This window comes from Babesia bigemina (genome assembly GCF_000981445.1).
Source record: "Babesia bigemina genome assembly Bbig001, chromosome : II".
NCBI classification, from domain to species: domain Eukaryota; phylum Apicomplexa; class Aconoidasida; order Piroplasmida; family Babesiidae; genus Babesia; species Babesia bigemina.
The window spans coordinates 2537695-2560227 of NC_027217.1; the positions used below are offsets into that span (position 1 = coordinate 2537695).

The 22533-nt window shown below is 50.1% G+C and overlaps 11 protein-coding genes across 11 annotated transcripts; 4 read left to right on the top strand and 7 right to left on the bottom strand.

Annotated features, from left to right (window-relative positions):
* Nucleotides 1-37: 37 nt before the first annotated feature.
* BBBOND_0211260 (hypothetical protein) lies at nucleotides 38-907 on the bottom strand (the record flags this gene model as incomplete). The annotated part of the gene is made up of 4 exons (XM_012912711.1): nucleotides 38-54; nucleotides 76-151; nucleotides 191-790; nucleotides 875-907. The coding sequence occupies 4 exons, from the start codon at nucleotides 905-907 to the stop codon at nucleotides 38-40; spliced, it is 726 nt and encodes a 241-aa protein (XP_012768165.1).
* Nucleotides 908-1942: 1035 nt separating this feature from the next.
* On the top strand, nucleotides 1943-3270 carry BBBOND_0211270 (anti-silencing protein, ASF1-like family protein, putative; the record flags this gene model as incomplete). Its single annotated transcript, XM_012912712.1, has 2 exons — nucleotides 1943-2236; nucleotides 2272-3270. The coding sequence occupies 2 exons, from the start codon at nucleotides 1943-1945 to the stop codon at nucleotides 3268-3270; spliced, it is 1293 nt and encodes a 430-aa protein (XP_012768166.1).
* A 620-nt stretch (nucleotides 3271-3890) lies between these two features.
* BBBOND_0211280 (cytochrome c/c1 heme lyase, putative) lies at nucleotides 3891-4622 on the bottom strand (the record flags this gene model as incomplete). The annotated part of the gene is made up of 4 exons (XM_012912713.1): nucleotides 3891-4080; nucleotides 4117-4203; nucleotides 4242-4404; nucleotides 4439-4622. 4 exons carry the CDS (start codon nucleotides 4620-4622, stop codon nucleotides 3891-3893), a joined length of 624 nt encoding a protein of 207 aa, XP_012768167.1.
* Nucleotides 4623-5160: 538 nt separating this feature from the next.
* BBBOND_0211290 (isy1-like splicing family protein, putative) lies at nucleotides 5161-5883 on the top strand (the record flags this gene model as incomplete). Its single annotated transcript, XM_012912714.1, has 1 exon — nucleotides 5161-5883. The coding sequence occupies one exon, from the start codon at nucleotides 5161-5163 to the stop codon at nucleotides 5881-5883; it is 723 nt and encodes a 240-aa protein (XP_012768168.1).
* A 765-nt stretch (nucleotides 5884-6648) lies between these two features.
* Nucleotides 6649-7690, bottom strand: BBBOND_0211300 (CRAL/TRIO domain containing protein, putative; the record flags this gene model as incomplete). Its single annotated transcript, XM_012912715.1, has 4 exons — nucleotides 6649-7302; nucleotides 7340-7439; nucleotides 7475-7635; nucleotides 7664-7690. 4 exons carry the CDS (start codon nucleotides 7688-7690, stop codon nucleotides 6649-6651), a joined length of 942 nt encoding a protein of 313 aa, XP_012768169.1.
* A 798-nt stretch (nucleotides 7691-8488) lies between these two features.
* BBBOND_0211310 (WD 40 repeat domain containing protein,putative) lies at nucleotides 8489-10012 on the bottom strand (the record flags this gene model as incomplete). The annotated part of the gene is made up of 6 exons (XM_012912716.1): nucleotides 8489-8974; nucleotides 9011-9067; nucleotides 9105-9300; nucleotides 9338-9592; nucleotides 9628-9931; nucleotides 10003-10012. The coding sequence occupies 6 exons, from the start codon at nucleotides 10010-10012 to the stop codon at nucleotides 8489-8491; spliced, it is 1308 nt and encodes a 435-aa protein (XP_012768170.1).
* Nucleotides 10013-11846: 1834 nt separating this feature from the next.
* Nucleotides 11847-13212, top strand: BBBOND_0211320 (DNA-directed RNA polymerase, alpha subunit, N terminal domain containing protein, putative; the record flags this gene model as incomplete). The annotated part of the gene is made up of 6 exons (XM_012912717.1): nucleotides 11847-12080; nucleotides 12119-12215; nucleotides 12254-12346; nucleotides 12497-12615; nucleotides 12725-13016; nucleotides 13088-13212. 6 exons carry the CDS (start codon nucleotides 11847-11849, stop codon nucleotides 13210-13212), a joined length of 960 nt encoding a protein of 319 aa, XP_012768171.1.
* A 296-nt stretch (nucleotides 13213-13508) lies between these two features.
* On the bottom strand, nucleotides 13509-14114 carry BBBOND_0211330 (translation initiation factor eIF-1A, putative; the record flags this gene model as incomplete). Its single annotated transcript, XM_012912718.1, has 4 exons — nucleotides 13509-13788; nucleotides 13825-13909; nucleotides 13949-14032; nucleotides 14099-14114. The coding sequence occupies 4 exons, from the start codon at nucleotides 14112-14114 to the stop codon at nucleotides 13509-13511; spliced, it is 465 nt and encodes a 154-aa protein (XP_012768172.1).
* A 157-nt stretch (nucleotides 14115-14271) lies between these two features.
* On the bottom strand, nucleotides 14272-16167 carry BBBOND_0211340 (PCI domain containing protein, putative; the record flags this gene model as incomplete). The annotated part of the gene is made up of 7 exons (XM_012912719.1): nucleotides 14272-14377; nucleotides 14414-14553; nucleotides 14589-14942; nucleotides 15107-15388; nucleotides 15429-15533; nucleotides 15570-15884; nucleotides 16048-16167. 7 exons carry the CDS (start codon nucleotides 16165-16167, stop codon nucleotides 14272-14274), a joined length of 1422 nt encoding a protein of 473 aa, XP_012768173.1.
* Nucleotides 16168-16896: 729 nt separating this feature from the next.
* Nucleotides 16897-18555, top strand: BBBOND_0211350 (Nucleus export protein, putative; the record flags this gene model as incomplete). Its single annotated transcript, XM_012912720.1, has 1 exon — nucleotides 16897-18555. The coding sequence occupies one exon, from the start codon at nucleotides 16897-16899 to the stop codon at nucleotides 18553-18555; it is 1659 nt and encodes a 552-aa protein (XP_012768174.1).
* A 1844-nt stretch (nucleotides 18556-20399) lies between these two features.
* BBBOND_0211360 (MAJOR FACILITATOR SUPERFAMILY MEMBER,putative) lies at nucleotides 20400-21885 on the bottom strand (the record flags this gene model as incomplete). Its single annotated transcript, XM_012912721.1, has 2 exons — nucleotides 20400-21524; nucleotides 21562-21885. The coding sequence occupies 2 exons, from the start codon at nucleotides 21883-21885 to the stop codon at nucleotides 20400-20402; spliced, it is 1449 nt and encodes a 482-aa protein (XP_012768175.1).
* Nucleotides 21886-22533: the final 648 nt, after the last annotated feature.

Consider the following 22533-nt stretch of genomic DNA (forward strand, 5'->3'; position numbering starts at 1 on the left):
ACAGCGTCGTACCGTCAGCTAGTTGCACGACATCTGGTCACGCATTACTCACATCTGCGAATCACGCAAACCCACCTCGGAAGTCGGTGATGAGGTCGTGTTCGAAGCCGGACAGGTACTGAGGCCGCAGCCCGCTGATCACGTTGAACACCTGCACGACGCAACGCGCCCACACGAACACCGTACGCACGGGCAGCGCGCCATCGGGGTAAAGGCAATCAACCTGAGTGTCCAGGAACATTGACAGTAGCGTACGTAGCAGAAACACTATCAGCTTCAGATCCTCCGCCTCCAGCTCCTGGTAGAACTCCGAACCGTACGCACCAGTGAACATGCGCGATATCACAGTCGTGAAGTGACGCACAGCACGCTGGAACTGGTCGGGGTGTTTATGCACGACCAACAGCTTGATTTTCTTCAGGATGCTGATGAACACCGCGTTGAAGACGACCGACAGCGGGCCTGTTGGCTTGTGCCGTGAAGACTTCACATCCTTGTCGCCACGTTGCCACGAGGTAGTGCCCTGCCAATGCTCCAGGCACACCTGTAACATGCCGTAGACGACGTAGTTGGGTTGCTCGTCTCCATCGGTGCTGCTCTGCGACTCGGCAGGGCCGCCCTCGGATTCCTCCCAGCACTGGCGCAAGACTTGCTCGGCCTTCTGCGCAGGTTCTCCTGTGTCGGAGAGCAGGTGGCTGCTGAACTTGCGCAAACCCCACCTCTCAAGACCCAGGCGGAGCAGCCTGATGTCCTCAAGAACGTCGTTAGACATCTTGTACCGTATGCGCAGCTATGCCTCTGCTTGGTAGGCAATGTGAGAAACGCATCACCGCCAGACGGCGCATATGGCGTCATGTTCCACCGTTACACCTACCCTTGAGCTACTATCCGCAACTGTAGACCGCATTATTACCAGAATCAGTCCACCTTTCAGAAGTATTATCCAGCGAGTAGGAGTCAGTCGCGGCGTGTGCCTTATATGACACAATTACGACGGAAGGTCACTGCGATTGTTGTAGTTGCTTATATGCTGCGTTCAAAACGTCCAACGCCAAATCCACTGGCGTGAGAATGAGGGCGAAACGGACCAGATACACATGACGACGGCCTTCCGTTGTCAAGCATGCCCGAAAATGGCTAACAGTTAACTTAATTACATGGAATAAAAGGAATATGGCATCTTCGTTACGTAATTTGCCCGGACGGAGTCCCTTGCCAATCCACCGTCACCGCCCCGTCATGTCTGACGCGAGGTACACACAACTATTAAAGTCGATGGTATGGCCGGCATTCATATGTCACGTGTATGTGTTGGTAATAGGTTTATTATGTTGGCAATGACAGCAATCCTAGGGATGTTTTACCGGCGCTGACGGTTGAAGCATCAACGTAATCATGGAAGACAGTGCACATACAACGCATGGAAGTCCGTTACAGTTCGAGCTGCGTTTGAATGCAAAAATGGCGATATGACGTCTATATGGGTGACTGGAAGGTGGAATTGCGGCGCGAATTTCGAAAATGTAGCATCCATGGCCTCGCATACGCGGCAGAGCGGAATGCGCTTACAAAAATTAAACGAAGATGGCTCATATCGTAATTACACCCAATATGATTATATATGATGGGATGTCTGCAGTGCATTTTCCACTCTGTTTTTTCAACTAGACACTGCAACTCCCCACACACACGACATCGCTCCCGTCTGCAAACCACAGCTAGCATTAACACTTGTTTTAACACCGCCAAATTATTCGAAGAGCCATCAAGTGTGTAGGGGTAAATCGTACAGGTGTTCGGCGACTGGTGTGTCGCGGTGTGTACCAATACACGTATCCGACGGAGGTAGACATCCGTTCTGAATTGCTACGACTGCAGAGCGGACAGGTGATTAGCGGTGTGTCTTCAACTGGGTGTGTCAGAGAGAATCGGGCTCGGCACAATGTCGCTGGTCAACGTGACCAACATAACAGTCGCGAACAACGTCTGCCCGGTGACGGCGCCGTTGGTGTTCCAAATCGAATTCGAATGCCTGGAGGACCTCAAGCACGACGTGGAGTGGAAGGTCATATACGTGACATCCGATGGAACGGGTTACGTCACTGGCGAGCAGGAGCCCATTGACGTCGCCCACTCCCGGGATGGAGAGATTGTGCTGGACGCTGTGTGTCTGGGACCGGTGTGCCGGGGAATCTTGGAGTTCGAGTTTAGGGTGTCGCCGCCAGATTTCACAAGGGTGGGTGCAAACATTTACATATTAACGCTTTGCAGCTGAATCCGGCCGGGATACTGGGAATGCAGGCCGTGCTCGTGACGGCCAACTACTGCGACCAGGAGTTCATACGCATCGGATACTACACGAACAACTGCTACGACGACCCGCTTCTGCGGGAGTGTCCGCCGGACGTGCCCAACATCGACAAGATGGTGCGGTGCATCATCGACCAGCCCAGGGTCACCAGGTTCCCCATCAAATGGGACTCGGACATTGTAGTGGACCCTGAAGGCAACGACATCAGCCAAGTTATTGATGATAACCCAGAGGAAAACAATACCGACGGCGAGGAAGAGGATGAAGAGGAATATGACGACGAGGGCGAAGATGACGAGAAGGATGAAGAGGAAACGAAACCAGACACTGCAGCTGAGAACAACGGTGTCGGTGAATCGGGGAGTCTCGCGCCTGAAAGTGGCGATGTGAACAAGGATTTCGAGGAGACCAATGGCCAGCAAACAAATACAAGCGGCGATGTGGACGTTGCGGCATCGAGTGAAGTGCCCGCAGACGCCGGAATCGATGTTGGAGAAGCGGATATGGCTGCAAACGAAAATGACGTTAAGCTAGATGACACGACGGAATCTAGTCGCTCTGACTCCGGCAGCGATGACATAGACGATTCCTATACCAGTTATGATGCTTCGGATGAAGCGTACGGGTATGACCTTGTCGGTATAAGTGTTCGCCCCGATTTTGATAGCACCGCCGATGGCGAGGCCGACAACGAAGCGGACAGCAACGAATCTTCCGAGGACACAGATAGCGATGCTATCCAGAGGACAGACGAACAAATGGGAATGTCGGGAGAGGGTAGTTCCGAAGAAACCGGTTCCAGATTTAGGATGGAAGGCGACCTGACAGAGGACGGCGTGGCAGTGAAACGCACCGTAAGAGAGGTCATGACAGAAGGTTCAGAAGAGGATGGCAAGGTTAGACGCGTTTCGCCCCTCGTGACGGTCTCGACTGTCACCTCGATAACGGACGTGCAATGAATCTGCAGGGCAGATGAAAGGCCAATTTTTAACCGCGCCCTTGTGGAGCGGGTCCTATATCGCACCGCAGGAACCATAGCTCAAATATGGCAAGAAATTGGCGCGTCACGCATGATAGTCGCGCAGCAATCCTGCGGTATAACGTAGTATGCGGCATGCCAAACACCATAGGCACCGAAGATTTAAACAGGGACCTATTCTCGCCAAGTGGCAATACTGCAGAAAAGCCGCAGTAACATCAACACTAGCTAGTAGTGCCCATTTAATCGTATCCTATAATCGCTATTCCCCCATGGCTGAGCCATTAGACGATGGTCGAATGGGTTTCGCCGTCATGTTTATGTGATCCCATGCGTATTCGTAAACGTGAAGGGCTTTAACAACGCCGTAATAGTTTTGTTGGGTGTCTCCAGTTGACTGGGATTCGGGCACGCGGATATGATGGTTGCCCTGCTACCCAGCTTGGTTTCATACGTAAATGTGCAAAGAGCGGTACTGATACGATGCATTTCATATTATAAATAGTTATTGCTTTGTATTGACTGCCGTTCCAGCCCCTTTAAAACGAAAACGTGGTGTCATCGCAGTGGGAACCCACTGCGTGCGATGCGGGCACGGCACTAGGCGCGCCTGAAGAGCCCTTTGATGCGATCCATTATTGCGCCGAAACTGTCAAGCGCAGGACGAGCGTCAATGTAAACCTGTACGTCGTCTTGCGCGCGTGGGTCATCGTAGTAGTCGATGATGTACCGCACCTCTCGGCCGCAGCGGTTGACGAACCAGTCGTGCCGGTCGAATGGCTCACCCATCCTGCAGACGAATACACGCTACAGCCACGCAACTCACCTCCAAATGTAGCGATGCATTAACGACCTCGGCGAGTTGTGGCCGTACTTGCCGACGAAACGACGCAGCTGCGGATTGGGGCATGTGCTGCAGCCTATGGTACACAACATTCATTCTGTACCTACCTGGAATGCATTTTCTCCCACTCCAGGACTTTCTCCCAGGTCCTCTCGTTGACATTGTTGTGCGCCATCACGGCTTCCCGCATGTACGCCGCTTCGTCGGGGGACGTCTTACGCTTCAGCGCCAGAGCGTTGTAAAACTGCATGGGCGAGGGGTACGTCCACTCTACGCATAATTAGGTCTCATATTACCGACTCACTTTCTCCAGTATCCGCACGTGGTATCGACGACTGTTCACGGGTCCTGTCCAGTCCTCTAGCGGCGTCTTCTAGAGCACGGTTCGGCAGCACCGGCATCATGTTCGCTTCGTTGACATCCAGCGGGCATGAATGGCTGCCTACATCCCCCGTAGCCAACCCGCTACAGGCTTCTTTGCGATCCATGGTGGCTTATAATAGTGCGATTGACCACAAAATCGACGTGGTAGTCCACGATCACGTCAGACACATCAAACAGAACGGATGTGTCGATGGGTGAAATTAACAGCAAAGCATTTTGGAGACGAATAATATGACAGTGTTGAGTTATGTGCCCATATGTGTAAGTATTTTCACGACGTATGTCAGACGACGGTTTGATACTCGGCTTCGGTGGGTCTACGCGCGCCCTCGACGTGCTTAAGAGGGGTGTAACTCTTCATTGCTGCCTGTTATACGCACTACAAGGTTTCACTGGCAAATAGCGGCTGTTTACCGGGCGGATTCCACGCCAATAAAGGAGGTTGATTTGCCTGTCTCATGTGCGCGGTCATTGAGCTCTGAACCTTCCGGCCGCTGGACTGGGACATCAACGTCAAGAATCTTTAGGCTCTGTTAGAGTGCCTATAACCGTAGAGCTATACCGCTCTGTAGGCCCTGTTCTGTCACCATTGCGTAGGAGCCGGTGCCTTTGCGCCACCTCTGTTACCCAGCACCTCTCACAATGGCGAGGAATTCGGAGAAGGCGAACGCCATGCTCAACAGATGGCTGCGTGTCAAAAGCGGCTTGTCGATGCACGACATCAACTTGATGCGGAGGCCTCGCCACACCTCGGAGGTGGAGGACGTGCGAACTGCCGAGCACTGGCGCAACCTGGTGGTCAAGGATGTCATGATCTCGATTTCGCGCATCCAGAACGCAAGCTTGGGCGAGTATGCGATCAGGGATCTCAACGATGAGATCAACCGTTTGATCGGTTTGCGCAAGCGCTGGGACGAGAGAGTCATCGAGTTGGGTGGACCGGATCAGCGTGCCCTCTCTTCCTCCATCGAGAATGCACATGGAGCTGAGCTAAAGGTGGGAGGCGGCGGTTACCGCTATTTCGGAGCCGCTAAGAACCTACCGGGTGTACGCGAACTATTTGAGAAGCAGGAGAGTGACCAGAGGATGGCAGACACTTACGTGACGCGTGCAGAACTGTATCGCATGATAAATCCAGACTACTACGGTTTCCGTGACGACGAGGACGGGCATCTGTCCAGGGCAGAGGCGGAAATGGAGCGTTCGTTGCATCGAGCACACCTGGCTGAGGTGGGTGAATTAAACCTGGACCCAGCCGACCTGGAGCACGATGACCTAGAATGGGATGAGTCTCTTAGGGAGATAATTGCCGAATATCTGGATACTAAACCAAAACGTGTGGATCCGGGATTGGATACGGCCTGATCTAGGCAGTGCCGTGACCCCCTGTTTACGGTGGGTCAAGGCACCACCAAAACAGGGGGGCACATGGCACCGCCAATCGCATCATAACTACTATATTATCGCATTACCAACACATATAGCATCACTTCCTCACGCGATTAGCTAATGTAGTCTTATCGGTATTTTTAGCTCTGGTCAGCATCCGTTGATGTAGTTTGCTCTTGCATACGCTTCGAGAAGTGCCATAACCCTTTTGCAAAATGCGTATCGGTGGCTATATCAAGGCTTACAATATGTAGGTTTGCAAATGCTGGCTAGAACCGTGTCGTTCTTAATGTCTCCGAAATGCGTTCACCATTGTCAATATTCACCATGCCACCAGCCTGAACGCACCAACCGGCCGCAGCAGGCACCCCAACCATGTACTACGCCGATTAGGCTATTGTGGCATACAAACGGTTATCGTATTTTTGAAACATGGAAAACGTCTACACAGCTCTAAGTAATGGGCCGATCAAAATGGCCACGAAAGCTAGAGGTGAAAATCGGAAAATAACTACGGCGTCCATCCGACGGCAACCATATTCCACGCCAGTGAACGCTTTTAAAAGAATGTTGTGTCATCAACAAAGCCATACCATGGCAGCTTGCAGGTCGTCCAGCGCAAGACACGCCTGGGGAGCATTGAGCAGGCACAATTTTGTACATAGCCCACACTTCAAATCATTACTCGCGCATGTTTCACGCGCCAGGCCAATATTACGCGGCAATGTGCGCCGCACTCCCTCACAGTCCCTTGAGGTCGTACAATTCCGCAGGCACGTGCGGCCTGGTCCGCCTGAGCTCGTCGAGGATCTCCGGGTCATCCCACGGGCCGAAGTTAGCGGTCATCCAGTCCTCGTCCGGCCTGGTGCCGCCCAGGAAAATCGGCAGCTGGTCGTGGTCGACCAGCTCGAACACCAGCTGGCGCGACTCCGTCTTAGAAGAGATGACGCTGATCTTGGAGAGCGTCTTCGCGTCCAGCAGCGGAGACAAAATCTGCCACAGCGCGGAGAACAGCGCGGAGGCGTTGATGAAGAGCAGCTTGCCGAGCATCTCGGGGTAGTAGTTCTGCGTCACCGACGACATGGCGGTGAGGAATGCCCGCAGCTTGGTGTTGATTTGCGATAGCGAGAAGCCGCGCAGGTCCACGATGGTGAGTAGCTGCTCCACAGGCTTGCCCAGCTTGAGGCTCGCTGCCGGCATCATGACGTGCGTCAGGTACTCGTAGCGCTGGACGTAGTATCGCGTGAGCTGTTCCGTCGTCAAGTGCTGCAGCAGCTTTGTGCAGCTGCCCTGGCCCATACGCTCGATGTAGATGGGCCTGCCGAGACGGTCCACGCCGTGGTATCCGTGCGGAAAGAACTCACGCACACGGTCGCGGATGTAGGTGAGGTCGCTCTGCAACACTTTATCGGCGGCCGACGCGCTCACGTACCCGGATGATGGAGTCCACGTTCACCTCGAGACGCCAGCTGAAGTATTTGTTGAGCATCGCGCTCGTCTTATTGATGTCGAACTTGCGGGCGCGCAAAAACCTGCGAACAATGAGACAAATACGCGCTGCGCCTACCGGACGAAAAACAGGTCATCGAAAAGCTGCTGGTTGCCGCTGATGTGCATGGAGTAAAGGCTCCTAATCTCCTCCAGCCTCATGCGCTGCTCATCGTTTAAAGCGGAGACGAGCCCCTGCAGCTCCTCCGGCGTCTGTTCAGCATTAGTTTCGAGTCGGAGCTACCGCGCCCCGAGGCGCGGAACCTACCAAGTCGGTGGCGTTGTGCTTTCCCATCTTGCGGGGCTCGTAAAAATAATAAAATAAAATAATGTAAAGTTACGAGGAAATGTGTAATGCATGGAGGCGTGCAGCCCCTTAAAGTTGTGCCGCCTGTAGTGCAGGGATTCCTTGCTCGACCAGAGGGACGTGCAGTACTACACATGTAGATCGTTAACACTATAAGTGACCTATGTGTAACATGGCAGGTGGCCCTAAGTGAACGAAAGATTGAATTTGACAGATTGTTGGCGTCCTAAAAAGGTCACCGCAGGCAAAAATTATGCTGTTGGCACTCTCACAACGGAGAGCCCATGGCTCATTACAGTCAGCTGAGTGCAATGCCCCGCTCCGAGCCACGACAGGGTGATACGTGAGCCACCCCGAGCGCCAGCCAGGTAAGTTTAAACAGCTGGGAACGTACAGGGTCCACACGATGCTGCCACCCTAAGCGGGTGATGCCGTAAGTACCCCACGTATGATATACCGTATATTTGCAAATGCGATCGTGTCTACGCTCAATACGCAATGTATACACGAATTGGGCTAATAAGCTATTACGAGGCTCGAATTTTGCCATTCTTTTTCCTGGGATGGGATGGTCACATCCCTGCTTACCCCAGCAGCATGCGGTGCGGGTCGACGTTTTGACAGCTCGGTCTACTCCGATTTAGCACCATGGCGACGAAAACCGCGCTATATGGCAATACTTAACCCAAATGTTGGTAACAGCTCCCGCAGAATGTAATTTGGGAAGCGACGCACTGGTGTAACCAGGGGCCAGCGGTGAAGCGGCCTGACGTTGCATACTAATCACTAACTTGTTAGGATGCGGAAAAACTGCACGCGGCCCGCACGGTTACCGACAGCCAAAGTGCTGAATCGCGATGCGAATGCCATGTCTGTCACGCGCCCGATGCCAACATTTTCTGTCGGCCAGTTGCCGACGACGCAGCCGCTTGGGTTGTGGATGATGCGCAAAGCGTTCTTCTTGTGCTCCGAGCCGTACGCGATAAATTTGCCGCTGTCGTCGGCCGCTATGCTGGTGATAGGGGTGGACAGGTTGCCGTAGCTCTTCAGGAGGGCGCGCTTTATGCACGACCGCTCCTCGTCGCCCTCGGCCGCTCCAGGCAGCAGCGGGAACAGGTTCAAGAAACCCATCTGTGACCCCGCTGCTACAAACGCGTGGCGACTGAACTCCTCGTGAGCACCTGGCGATATTGCGAAGCTAGTCAGGTGGAGTGAGTGGTCGTCCTTGAACTTGTGAACGCAGCGGCCGGTGGCCAAATCCCACTCATAAATCTGCACAGTATTACAGCACATGAGTTATTGACCCACATTAGCGTCCTTGTCAGCCGTAATCACGACACCAGCGCGATAATGAAAACCGACCCCCTGCATTTAGATGGGCTCACGCCGTGACAGGGCTTACCACTGAAACCGCGTTCATCTGGAAGTGGTGGATGATCGCATTGGAGCGCGCATCGCATAGCAAGACTCCGCCGTGGTCCGAGCAGCTCAGCGCGAACACAGACGCCGCTTCATCGTCAGACGCGGGTGGAGTATGCACGCGGCTGTACCTGCTCTCGGTGCGGGGGTTGGTAAGACTCGAAATGCGTAACGTGGAGCTAACAAAATGTCAAACTGCGGAGATTGGCGACCTACTTTTGGTTCATGTCGTACTTCATCACGTTTTTTCGGTTCGTGACGAGGAGCATGCTCTTGCCCTCGTCCGAGAACGCGAAACTCGAAACGGCTTCACCAGAGGTGGCGGGAGAAGACATCTCGCCCTTAAGGCGGAAGTATTTACCCTCGCTGCGATGGCGATCCACCTCGTAGAGGAGGACCGACTTAGATCGGCGACCAAGCACTGCTAAGACGGAGCATCCTTGGTCAAAACCAACTTGAGCGATTCCCCCACTGCGAGTAAATAAAAACAAAGTTGTATCACTCACTCTACGGAGATGTTGAAGCGCGAATCGCCCTGTCGGTCTATGCGGAAACGCACTCCGGACGTGCGACTGCTGGGTTTCACCTTTGCCAACTTCCCCGTCAAGGCGCTGGAGGCGTCTAGTTCGCCTTTGCCGTCGGTTTCCAACAGCTCACGACGACGCTTAGCCACCCAGTCAGGTTCAGATGTAACCGCAGAGCCGCCAAGGTCATCCTCCACGTCGTCATCGTCGTCCTTCCAAACTGGCATTGATGGCGCGGCCGTTTTATCGGCATCGCGCGGCTCAAAGTCGGCTTTGTTCTCACTGTCTACAAACAGTATAATGTGTCGAAACAATATGGCGTGCATAGAATTCGGGTGAGGGTTTCAGAGCACTAACCTTCTGCCATTGAGCACCGGAGCACGAGTATGAGCGACAGAAGCCAAACGGGCCGAATTTGCGAGCCTTCTAGAACATAGTCGAGCTTAGATGCTCTTGTGGTTGCGATAGGTAGGTAAAATTGTTGATAGTGACTATCGTTATCGGCGATTCAAGCGGCGCTGCGGATTGACCCGCGGCATCACACACGACGTGCAACCCACTGCCAGTATCACGCACGTTACACGATGTTTGTTCACCTGTAGTGGTAGTTGCATTTTGCGAGCTTACGTGCAGTTCTATGGCATTCAGCAACGTATATACGGTGGGAAAACAGATCGGCAGTGCGGATGATGCGCCTGCCTCGTGGTGAGCCTGTTGCTCCCTTTTGGGGAGGCAAACGCTTCCGGCAAAAGGAATATGTCATTACTACGGGCAAATGTCGGTATGTACATGCGTTATGTGTGCTCGCTTTGTCAATAAAGTGGCCTATGGCTGATCCTACAGATGCTATTTGCCTGAGTGACTGCTGTTGTACAGCTCCGTAAAGCGTAGACAATTTTCAGCAGAGACGCCAGAAATAGCGTTAAATGCGCTTTCTACGGCGGAGTACAGGACAAAAAAGTGGCTTACTCCACTTTCGCTCGTGTTACCAGTTGCAAGCACTGAGGTGGCACAATGCAGTACGGTACGTACCGTGGCGGTCGTATACCCCATGGCCAGATGTCCTCTATACACGATACGTAGATCCACTATCTTATGCTGGTATCATACACGCCAAAGTTTCCCCATTAACAATTGCGTTTTCAGTGAAACGATATATAAAGCCACTACAGATTCAGTAGAACGAAGTTGAAAATATACATGCAAAATGGCTGGAAAATTTGAAATGATCGCATGGATCTACATTGCAGTCTTCGGAGTTGCGGGACTCATCTTTCTGCTCTACCTCATAGTCCAATGCACCTCGTCATCACCACCAGGCATATGCAGCCACGCTGTAATATTGTCGGTAATCGTGATTCTTTGTGTTGGAGGTGGACTGCTGGTGTACGCGGACAAAGCTCGAGAATCGACGCCGCTAGTCGTGCAGAAAGCTGTTGACTATATAAATTCATTGGATAGTAGTGCGCCCGTAGCAAAAGCAGCGAAGGTGGCACATTTGAGGCAAGCCTAGAAGACCCTACAACCTCGGTGTAGACTGCGTCGCTACAATATTTTGATGGGCAAACGCGTTGGAAATCTCGGATGATACGAAGGGAATCCACAATTCGCGACAATTGCTAATATACAACGAAGGTCATCCTTGAAACAACAAATGACTAGAAACCTATATTGCTTATAATATTTTCATACATCTATCTATCACTGTTCTTCATGCGATGCCGATATATCCGCCTGGTGCCGTTTTCACTTTGCGTTATTTTGTCGTAAACATGTGGCTGAGGCAACGCTGCAACATCCACTTCGCTTGCTGCACGGTAAAAGCATACTTCACGCAAGGGTCATCAATTTCACAGTCTATCCATAGTAACATTGTAGCTTTGGTTATGTTAAAAGGGTTGCCGATGGCCACTTTGCTGCGATCAACGAGACAAGGGTTTATGACAAAACACCTGTTGATACCAAACACATCACATATATACGCTAACTTAAAAGGGTGCGATTTGTTGTATATCGCATACTTGACATAGTATAGATGGTGTCTAACGTGGGCTGCAACATCGCCGTTGGCCCAATTCGCGTAAAACGGCCGGAAACGGTGGGCCAAAACAGGGAAATATAATCGCATATATGTGCACGAATTTTAATCCGGTAGATAATCCGACCCGGTCATCGCAGTAAACGGTCGTACGAGTTGCAAAATGCCGGGAAATGTCAGACTCGAGGCCTCAGGAGTTAAGCCAATCTTCGAAACGGAAGAGCACTCGTCCGGCCGCAAAGTCATCGATGAAATAAAGAACATCAAAATCAAGTTCATCAAAAACACAAGGTGCCACGCTATCGCAGAAATTGAGGGACTCAACGTCACTATCGCAAACGCCATACGCAGGATTCTACTGGCCGAAGTGCCGACACTCGCCATAGAAAGCGTCCATGTGAGTGATAAAGGTTACACATCGGATATAAGTTGCAGATATATCAGAACACCGGCGTCATCCAGGACGAAGTCCTTGCCCACCGACTAGGTTTAGTGCCGTTCGACTGCGACCCCGACCTGATCCCGTTTAGAAGTTAGTGGATACATATTCGGTCGCTCAGCAACGATCAGATATCGAAGATATCAGTGGAAAGAACAGCGTATGCTTCCATCTCAAAGTAAAGTGCACCCGAGCAGACTTGGGGGACAGGCCGAATCTGCCAAGTAAGTAACGCATTCTGAGAAGGTTGCGTGATATTTCTGAATATTTTCAAAATCGCTTCACAACTATATATATGGTGGTTACATAAAGCGATTTGTGCGTTTAACGGGGAGCTATGAGTTTTTTGATGCACCAATTAACGTTCCATGCAGTTTACTCCAGGGACCTGAAGTGGGTCCCTCTGTCGACGGAACAGGCTGAGCTATTTAAAGATCACCCACCCAAACCCATACATGACGACATACTGCTCACCAAACTCTCGCCAGGGCAGGTGAGTGCACAGTATATCATTCGGCACGACCGTAGTGCGTAACTGCCGACGTAGAGAAGCGCATTGGTCGCGACGGCAACAGTCGAAAGTGTAGCTAACACCGTTGCAGGAAATCGACCTAAAGGCCTACCTCGAGAAGGGTATCGGGAAGACGCACGCCAAGTGGTCGCCAGTATGCACTGCTGTCTATCGCTTCAAGCCCGAAATCACCTTCTCGGAGGAGCCGCTTGACGCCAATGAAGTCGAGGAGCTCGTGCAAATATGTCCTATGGGAGTGTTCGGTGCCGAAAACGGTGTGTTCTGCGATTCAAACGTACGCATCAATTACAGGGCGCATTACACAGATAAGGCCATACAACTGCACGTCGTGCCGCGCATGCGTAGAGAGGTTTCCCCGACGGGTAGTCATAAAGAAACTCTGCAACCACTTTATCTGTGAGTTGTTTGTTGCGTAACACACATGCCTCTCCAGTTTCGGTCGAGTCGACAGGAGCCGTGCCCAGCGGGAAGCTCTTCCTCAAGGCCATTGGCGTGCTTAAGGAAAAGACGCAAAAGCTGAAGCGACGCATGGCAGACACACTCAGTTACACGCTGTGAAACCCATAGACAAGCAGCAAGCTGAAGGTTCTCGTCGCCAATAAGGGGGCACAGTTATGCGCTACGTGCCGCATCATCAGCCGCTGACCAACTGTCCTCGCGCCAACAAGCAGACTCAGCTACACCGGCGCATTCACCGACGTTCCACTGCAACTGAGTAAACCATTTTAAATCGCACTGATTATCAAGTCGATGTATGTTGGGGCTGCCTCTGGGCGTAGGTGCTCGTCCCGACCTGGGGGCGCATGTGGCCTACACATGACGCAAAGGAAACCGACACGCGCACACCACGACGCTCAGAGATCGTCAATGTCGAACTTGTCGTCGGCCTTGCCGTCTTCCTCCTCGGACTCAGACGAGACGTCCTGGAAGTCAATTCCACCGTCTCCCTCCTCGTCGTACAAGTCTGTTTCGTTGATCTTCGTAGACTCCGGCAGCTCGCCGTACGCCTTTAGCGAACGAGCCTCGTCGGGAGTGTACTTTGCGATTACGTCAGCCTTGCTGTCCTGGTAGTCGCGGAGGGACACCAGGATAATGTCACCGGCGTTCACCCACACCCTCTTACGCATCTTGCCCCTGCGCAGCATGGCGCCAACCAAAAGCTACACCCACCTAATGTGGCAAAGACGCTTGTTACCGTCGAAACAGTAGGCTTCCAGGCGGCCGTTTCCAAGCATACGCAACACCTGGGCGTACTCTGCGAACAGCTGAGTCGAAGCAGACAGCTAACACCCACCCTGGTCCTCCATCTTAAAGACTAACTCGCGCTTCTCGCCCTCATTGTCGTTCTTACCACGACGGCGGTTTTTGCCTCCCTTTCCTACGGAACGTTAGAGCAAGAATCACGAGACACGGAGCTACCGTGACACCACGGCTGCACACCTACCCTTGTTCTTCGGCATCCTGGCGAGTATACGTCTGCGTTAAATTTTGGGGACACGGTGCAGGCGCCGAAAGGCGAATTAAATGCTAGATAAGAGCGGCGTCGCACCCTGGTGGGGATAACGTCCACGGCGGGAATTTTAGGCAGAGATAAATTACAAAATGTGCGCCAAATAGCTATTGGTGGTAGGTTTTTTCGAGTTCGACCTGTTTCAGCCGCGCTTCGTGGATCATCTTCTCCTTCTGCACTAAGCGCGAGCATTGGTCCACCAGACCGATGAGCCTAGACACTGTGACAGGGCGGCGAGGAAAAACTTACGCTGCGATATCTTTGGACCACCCATTAAGGACCGCGTCCGTGCTTTTGCGCTCGCCGAACCGAATGATTCCAGCAGGGCGGTCGATCTTCGCATGGACCGTCTTCGCGTGGACCATCGAGGAGATTTCTTCCTCCAGTTTCTGGACGAAATTGGCAAAGTGCGTGCGAAACGTACCGCGCAGTCCACGTTTAATAGCTCAGACAGGCGTGCAAGCTGCACGTTCGTGTAGTACTTGCTCACGACAAGGATGTTGTGCTGGACAACCCGGTCGGACAGCGCGGCCAAGCGCACATCGCCACCGGGGAGATTAGTGTCACTAAACACAGCGTGTGCCTTGACTGCGCTACCGATATCTTCTTCCAGCGGGAAGGGGATCAGGTTGTTGGAAAGGAACTCCTTGAACAGCGCAGTGAGCATCGGAGTTTCCTTCATGTTCTTTTCCTTGGTCGCCAGTATGTCCTCACGGTACTTCACCGTGTCCTCAGAGATTGGCGATAATAGCAAAAACAGTAGCATGCACTCCATGTCCTGCACAAATATTAATACGCCATTGAATGTGGCAACTGAGATGATAGCGTTCCGCTGTCAACACCATACACGCGTGGCAGCTGCGATGGACGCATTTGACACCTCTATCGCGCGTCACGGTGTAAAGCCAGTTATGTGTGTTCCTGAATGTGCCGTTAACTCACCAGGATCCAGCCGGCGCCGCCCTGCTTAATGGAGGTGTCCATGCGCTTGTGGTACGCCTTTGCGATCTCGAAGTAGTCACCCTCATGCAGGTGGTACTGTATCATGTACTCATAGTACTTCAGTTTGTGAGCACTGTACTCCTCGGCATCCAGCAGACTTTCGTTTATCTTCTTGCTCGTGATGTAAAAGCGCAGGTAATCCTTGTTCAGCAGGTGCAAGCGCATCTGCTCCAACAGATAGCGCACCTTGTCCTGCTTAGGCAGCAAACCGAAGGTGTCGACCTGTTAAAGCTTTGTTGGGACATATCACTCATGCACAAACCTCCACGTTGTGGACGTCGTTAGCGGCGCCGGCAATGTCGCCCGACTCCTCCTTAATCCTAGCCAAGGTGAAGGCCACCTCTGCCCTCTGGGTCTCCAGGTACATCTAAAAGAGGTTTTAATGCCAAATCCCGTGACTAACCTTTCCCAAGGTGATGTGGCTCAGAGTGTCGATCAGGTTCACCCTGGACTCCATGTCTGGGATCTCGACGATCCAACTCTTGGCCAAGTTCACCATGGCCGTGATGGCGACCTTCAGCTGACCGCGCTTGCGGGACAGCAGAATCAGGTAGTAGCTCACATTCGGCAGGTCGCGAATGTCGTAAAGCAGCTGAATGATGAAGGTACAGATGCGGGCGTTAGACGCTCCATCACGAGCCATGCGGCAGCGCTTCTCCACCAGCATCAGCTCCAGCAGGACTGTCTTTAGGAACTCAACATCACGGGTAGCGGTGTTCTGAGCATAATGAGTATTGTATGCGATACGGCAGCTTGTAATGAAGGCGTAGGCGGCACACATACAACCCAAAAAGGAGGATAGAGTGTTGATAAAGTCACGCCATAGCACTTATAGCGTTTTAATAATACAGATGTGCTACTGTTAGGGAAAACAAACGTACTTTAAGCATGGATTCCACTATGTCCAGCGTCTTGCTGGCCAGGTCCGACAGGTCCTCAAGACGAGGTTCGTCCCTGAACGTCGAGTCCACCGACAGCAATTCCGAGACGGTGCTATCCATTTTGTTTTAATGGAGCCGACCAAACCAAAAAATGGCAATTGTTGGTGTAGCGCGAGGCGACGCTGCGGATGATGGACCCACAAACAAAGGTGTGGTCAACCACACCCCCCCGAAGCAGCCAGTGTTCAATTGTATAATACAACGAGAGTATTTTAAAGAAATGTACTGGATGTGGTACGAGATTACACGTAGACGGGAATACGGTAGCCGAATGTGGAAGGGACGTATGTCTATAACAGCGTGACCAAAATTCCTTAGCCTAGCGTAATCGTATATAACGCTGTTTCGTATGATATCTGTGAGAGCCAATAAGTGTATGGCGCTGCTTAAGGCAAGGGTAGTGAATTAAAAGCGGACCGTAATTTTAACGCCTCTTTATAGCCAATGTAAGAGATCTTTTGAAACTCCATAAGGTAGCAAGGTCACTGCACAGGCGTCAAATAATGCTTCGTCAATTTATGGCGTGATGTGTGGGCAGCAGCGGGAGTATAACGACTATATCCCCGAAATGGTAATGTCGCTAGCCCATTAAGGCTTGTGGCTAATAGGGGTATCGATACACTATGTGTAGATATAGATAAAGTATTCTGAAGTGCCAGTGTGTTGTGTTTTGTACCGCCTAGGCGCTTTAGCGAGAAATTTCCCACCTCCACACGCAGTCTGTCCACGGATTGTATCATTACACATAATAAAGCAGACGAGAACATCGCTCCTGAATTCCTCCAAATTATGGAGGAATTTTCGAATAATGGAGGGGCCCCTGATATCGGTGATACCCTAACCGAGCTGAGCGCCCTTACCCTGTCGTCACGGGATTATGACAATTCGCAGAGCGGGAATTCTACGGGAACAAGTGGCGCTCAAAGAAATAATGATCATAAGAGCCGGGATATCTATGAGTCGAACGAGGACGTGCTGTTTGTCGGTACCAATATACGCGTGAAGACAGATCGCGACGAACAGCGCTGCAACAAATACGACACAGGCTATCAAACATCGGATCCCGCACACACTGATGCATTGCCTCTACCGTACCGCAATGATACGATCTATGATAATTACAACAATTCAAACGGGACACTAGACTGCAATAACGCAGGCGGGGATCCTGCGGTTGGCAATATGTATACGCATAGCATGGATAGTACTGCAGCAGGAGACTCTGGTAACGCGGATGGGGATGAAATCACTACGGTATTAAAGATGCCGTGTTATTCCGAGGAGAAGCCACAAACGGGTTTCTTACTTAATTTTTTTCGACGGAAAGGGGCAAAGGCCACCTTAAAGTCAATTGTCAAGGGCAAGCCTGTCTACAACAAAGTTATTGATCTGGATGCGGATTCCACCACACCGTGTGAGTATGAAGACGTCAACGATGCGCTGAGACAGATCGTTAGCACCAGGTCGGCCGGGAGAGCGGAGTCGGTTAGCGGATCCGTATCCAACGGCTCCTCCACGTCGAACCGGAGAAGGAGGTATCACCACAACGATCATCACCATAGGCACGACCATGTTTCCCACAGGCCATATCCGTACCAGCCCGTTGTAAGCGTGGCGCGGATGGAGCCTGCCCAGATGGGTCGGTTTGATTTCTACGGCCCGGGAGTGACGCACAAGACCGATTCTGCCGAGTATCAGCCGATGACTCCCGACCTTTTCAACGGGTGGGTACGCGCATTTTTCAACGTCGCAGTAACGACGGTGCTTCTGTACTTGGGGTTGGTGTTTATACTTGCAATAAGCCGTGACATTGGCAATGGTTTGGAAAAGAGACGGCAAATGGTCAAGGCGGAAGCTATGTTGTGCCAGGAGCTCTACAGGAAGAACAAGTGCAGAACTGTTAATGTCCCAGCTTTGGAACAGCAGTGTCGAGACTGGGAGGCGTGTATGTACAAGGACGCCATTCTCTACGACGACACCTCGTTCTTGTCTGCCGAGGTCCTAGGTGGAGTAATCAACAAATTTGTATCGCAACTGGATGTACGCACAGTCGGCATAGTGATCGCAGCGTTTTTGGCGCTTTTTGTTGGCAGCAATTGCGCCCTCTCAATGTCTGGTTCCCCAAGGCAGTCGAGACCCGGATGGTTCAGGAGGTTGTTCAGCAGAAATAGACAGCCTCAAGATGGTTCTGACATCCTTCAAGGAAATGGGTTCGCAACCAACCCCCAGGTCATGCATGTTATGCATAACCCCTATCTACAGCCAAACTACTGTCTCATGGGAAACTACCCGTATGTTGACAACAGGTACCACTCGCCTACGCCACCATCGACGTCTCTAAACTACTACAACGACAAGCCAGACGACGAAGCGTCGTGGTCAACAAAGTCTGGGCCAACAACAGCGTGGAAACGCCGTTTCACGTCAACCTGGGTTGACCAGAATTAGTTTGTAATAACAGCGCAAGCGAATCACGCTAACGCGGAACGCTCGTCAATGTTGAACTTTAATCAATAGTTTTTAAGAGATATTGTTTCTGCACAACACACAACAGTATTGAATATTTTTTAGAGCTTCACATGAATATTTTCTGTTAGACAAGTGCGGCATCAGCGGCCTCTTGCTAAATAAAATAATGTTCATACGATAAACAAAGTATAATACCCCATAGATCACGTGTGTAATAACGCTTTCTCTAGTGTTGTACGTATAAAGGTCGTTGGAATGGACAGCATGGGGCAACACCGGCTGGGACCACCACAGATAAGGGGTAGCAAACACGAAATGGCCTGCGCTGTCACCACATTAAAATTACATATATATTGCGATGGTCAAACTCTACATACACAACCCGAAGCTAATACGTGCCTGAAGCTGGGTACCTCTCGTATGGGTCGTACATGTCTGGGAGACCGTACAACTCGTTGTGGATTTTGTCAAAAGGCCAGGTGCCAGTCTGAATCATTATAACTACGGCAACAATGACAAAAGCGACAACAGCGCTTACTGCTAGAACTACGTATTGTACCCAACCATCCTCTTCACTTCTTGTCTTCATCCTGCACAGCAATCCACCACTTACCTGGCTGAAATTACCGTAAATCCATACATACAAGATGTCATATACTGAATGTGCTTTTATTGTTTTTTACGTGTTACTAATACGGGCGTGTTAACGGTGCTTGGTGTAGTTGAACATGGGTCCACTCTATCCGACTTCAACAGATACTACCTACTGCATGCGATTGCTCGTAGAGTTACAAACGATGCCTGCGTCCATTCTAAGGTTTTCATGGTATATGTGCAGCGTGTTATCAGGGTCGTGGTTTTTCGGTAACGTAGCTGAAGACGCCGGGTCATATTAGCATTTACTTGCGGTGGGCAAACTCGCAGAACTAGCTTCTGTTGGATATCGGTAGCATTCACGGTTATTAATCATCGTATTCATTGCTCGTCTTCGCATCCCATTTCATCACGAATATGCCATGATTTCGTTACAGTGCGTACTAAGCGTCTGCCTGGATGGCCGACTACACTAATCTTAAATTTTTCTTAACTGCTCACATCACGACTTTTGTTGCAGATATCTAATAAGCATGGTGTACGGAGCTTAGCACTTGAACGGGAGCCCGTCAACACGTAAAGCCGAACATACGACGCTTATGTCACCTTGTGGTTGTATGATGTCAGTGCAAAAAAATTACATGTTCACAAAGGCAGCGGATGCCATTATTGTTTATACGTTTTGTTGTGGCTTCATGTTGGGAGAGTCTTACCGAAATGGGACTTCAAAAGCCAGTGCTTGCTAGAAAAAGTGAGGTAGCATTTACTTAGTTTGCTAAAATGCCAAGTCTAACTCTGATTGCAGCATTGTAGCTGCAACTTGGCGTATCACGTGGCGTAGTAATAATATTAAATTACGACACTGCGTGAATTGACTGGTTTCCGTAGTAGGTCTGCAGCATTACCTCGATGAGTGCCATCCGTGGATGGTATTGTGGCGATTGTCGATTCCACAATGTCATTGACACGACGGTATTGTGATTAGTCTTTAACGCTTTCAGTATTTCTACAACTACGCAATCGTACCGAGCATTAATGGTCCATCAGCTGCGGATTGGTTCGCAGATATTTTGACAACTCAAAACATCAACAATGGATGAGAATGTGCTATAAAAAGTTTTGGCAGTCACGTGTGGCATCGGTAAAAAGTAATATTAAACGCTATTCAACTCTGGATGCGCAACCATTAACGACACGTCTTGATATTCAAGCTGCGATATTTTAAAGCCTTATTTTTGCCCTGATGTTGTTTGAGCAGGTTTATTAACTTTTTCCTTATCTTCCGGATATGTGAAAAACATCGCAATGTAGCAAACGACGTTAAGCAATGTCCCAGCCAAAATAATGTACATCATTGACTTCCTCAAAGCCTCAGCATTTCTTTCTTTGATATCCGTAGCCATTGTTTCAAACGCTTCCCTGGAGGGAACGTAACCAAACACCTTCTCCGTCAAATATGCAGAAACCTGAAATAGAATAATACTACTTGAAATTCCTGATATGGTTCGAACTATGGCCGATGATGTTGCCTGATATTTATTTTCGATTGATTTCTTCATAATTTCCCTATCCACGCCACCGAGCGTCACTAATGTTCCCCCGAGCGTTGCCAACTCTATGTAATGATACCAAAGCAAATTCCCACATGGAGCCTTACCAAAGAAGAATAATAAACATACAAGTAGTCGTACAACCATCACTGCGATTCCAGAAGCAAGTTCACCGTAATCCTCCGACAAAACCACAATTTTCTTTATGCATTCTCCCCCAGCCACACTTCCAGCTGCGCCACCGATCAATGTAACGGCAATAGCAACACCTGCCATTGTATCAGATACTCCCAAATATTGCAGATAGATGGTCATATAATTAAACGCGCACATGGGAGCTTCTGCGATGAATATGGTAAATATTGATATCAAAACAGTTTTTCTGGTAAAAACTGCTTCAAAGGCGTTCTTTATAAGCGTCTGCAAGTCCTCTCCGTTTTTTCTCAACTCATTTTTCATTCCAAATACAATAGCTGTTCCAAACAAAATCCAGACATAACCCAACACAACGTACGACGTACGCCAGCCATAATACCCCAATAACACTTTGCGTGCAATAATCGTTGTTATGACGGCGCATAGCAATCGTCCAATGCAATTCAACGCTTGAAGGCGCGTGAATATGCTTTTGGCCTTTTTTTTCTTGGGATCTTCTGATGTTTGTGCACTTTGTACACCTGCTGAACCACTTGTTCCTTGTTGATTGTTTGTGTCCCCTGAACCGGTTGAATCTGCAACAATCTTTTGTTGGACGGGGTAGACGCACGCAAATCCGAAACCGTGTAAGAAACGCAAAAATAGAATCTGCAGAAGCATAATCAGTTGAATGATTGCAACTTACGACTTTGTAGTGTGACGCAGAGCCCAGCAAAATTGAAGCGATACCCATCACTAATAAACCAGCGCCAAGCACAAAATTCGAATTGTGTCTGTCTGCCAGTAAACCCCAAATTAAGCAGCAACCCATGCGGGACATAGTAGACACCGTTGCCAACGTAGATAATTGGGATTGAGAAAAACCCAATGTTAACTCAAATGCCCTCATGCACATAGACAAAACCTGCTGATCGTAACCCTCAAAAAAAGAAACCAAATGGTACAATGCTTGTCCCAAGACATTGTAATCAACTGTTGCAGTTGAGGATTCTGACTTCAACTCTGCCATTTTTGCTACGTTTCTATGGTAGTATTAAACTATTAGAGAGTCGGATAAACTTCTATAAATTGTTCAAAACATATATATACCAAAAAAACTCTTTGGATTCGGCGCCTTATGCTACCACACATCATGGCATTAATTGCGATCAAATAACGTTGAATGAAACTACAAATCAAATGTTCACATCAATACAATCTTGGTAAACGTACTTACCATCGCCGCAATTCGCTGCACCCCAGAATGATGGGATTGTTCATCAAGCGAAAAGTGACAAAAAAAATAACACAGGTCCTTCAACTTGAATGAGTAAAATGCGAGCATCTATATTTGTAAAAATTGAATCGCCAATATGTATAGTAGGCGATCGGCTAAACGCTAGTCGGCTGCCTTTGAAACCCTTCGCAATGTGTTCCAAATTATGTAGTGTTCTATATGGCTACGGTCTATTAGTGTCACTTTTTGCAACTGTTCCTAGTTCATGACCTATACGCTACTGTATTGCATAAGATTTACACATATCATCGTAGCGGAACATGGTGAGTGCCTTCCATGCTGATATCCATCCTGTCTGGACAGAGGGTTCATTCACAGAATCATAGTAGGCCATGCTACCCATAGCACAGGGCAGCATTCAAACGTTGTTAAGTTGTTGAA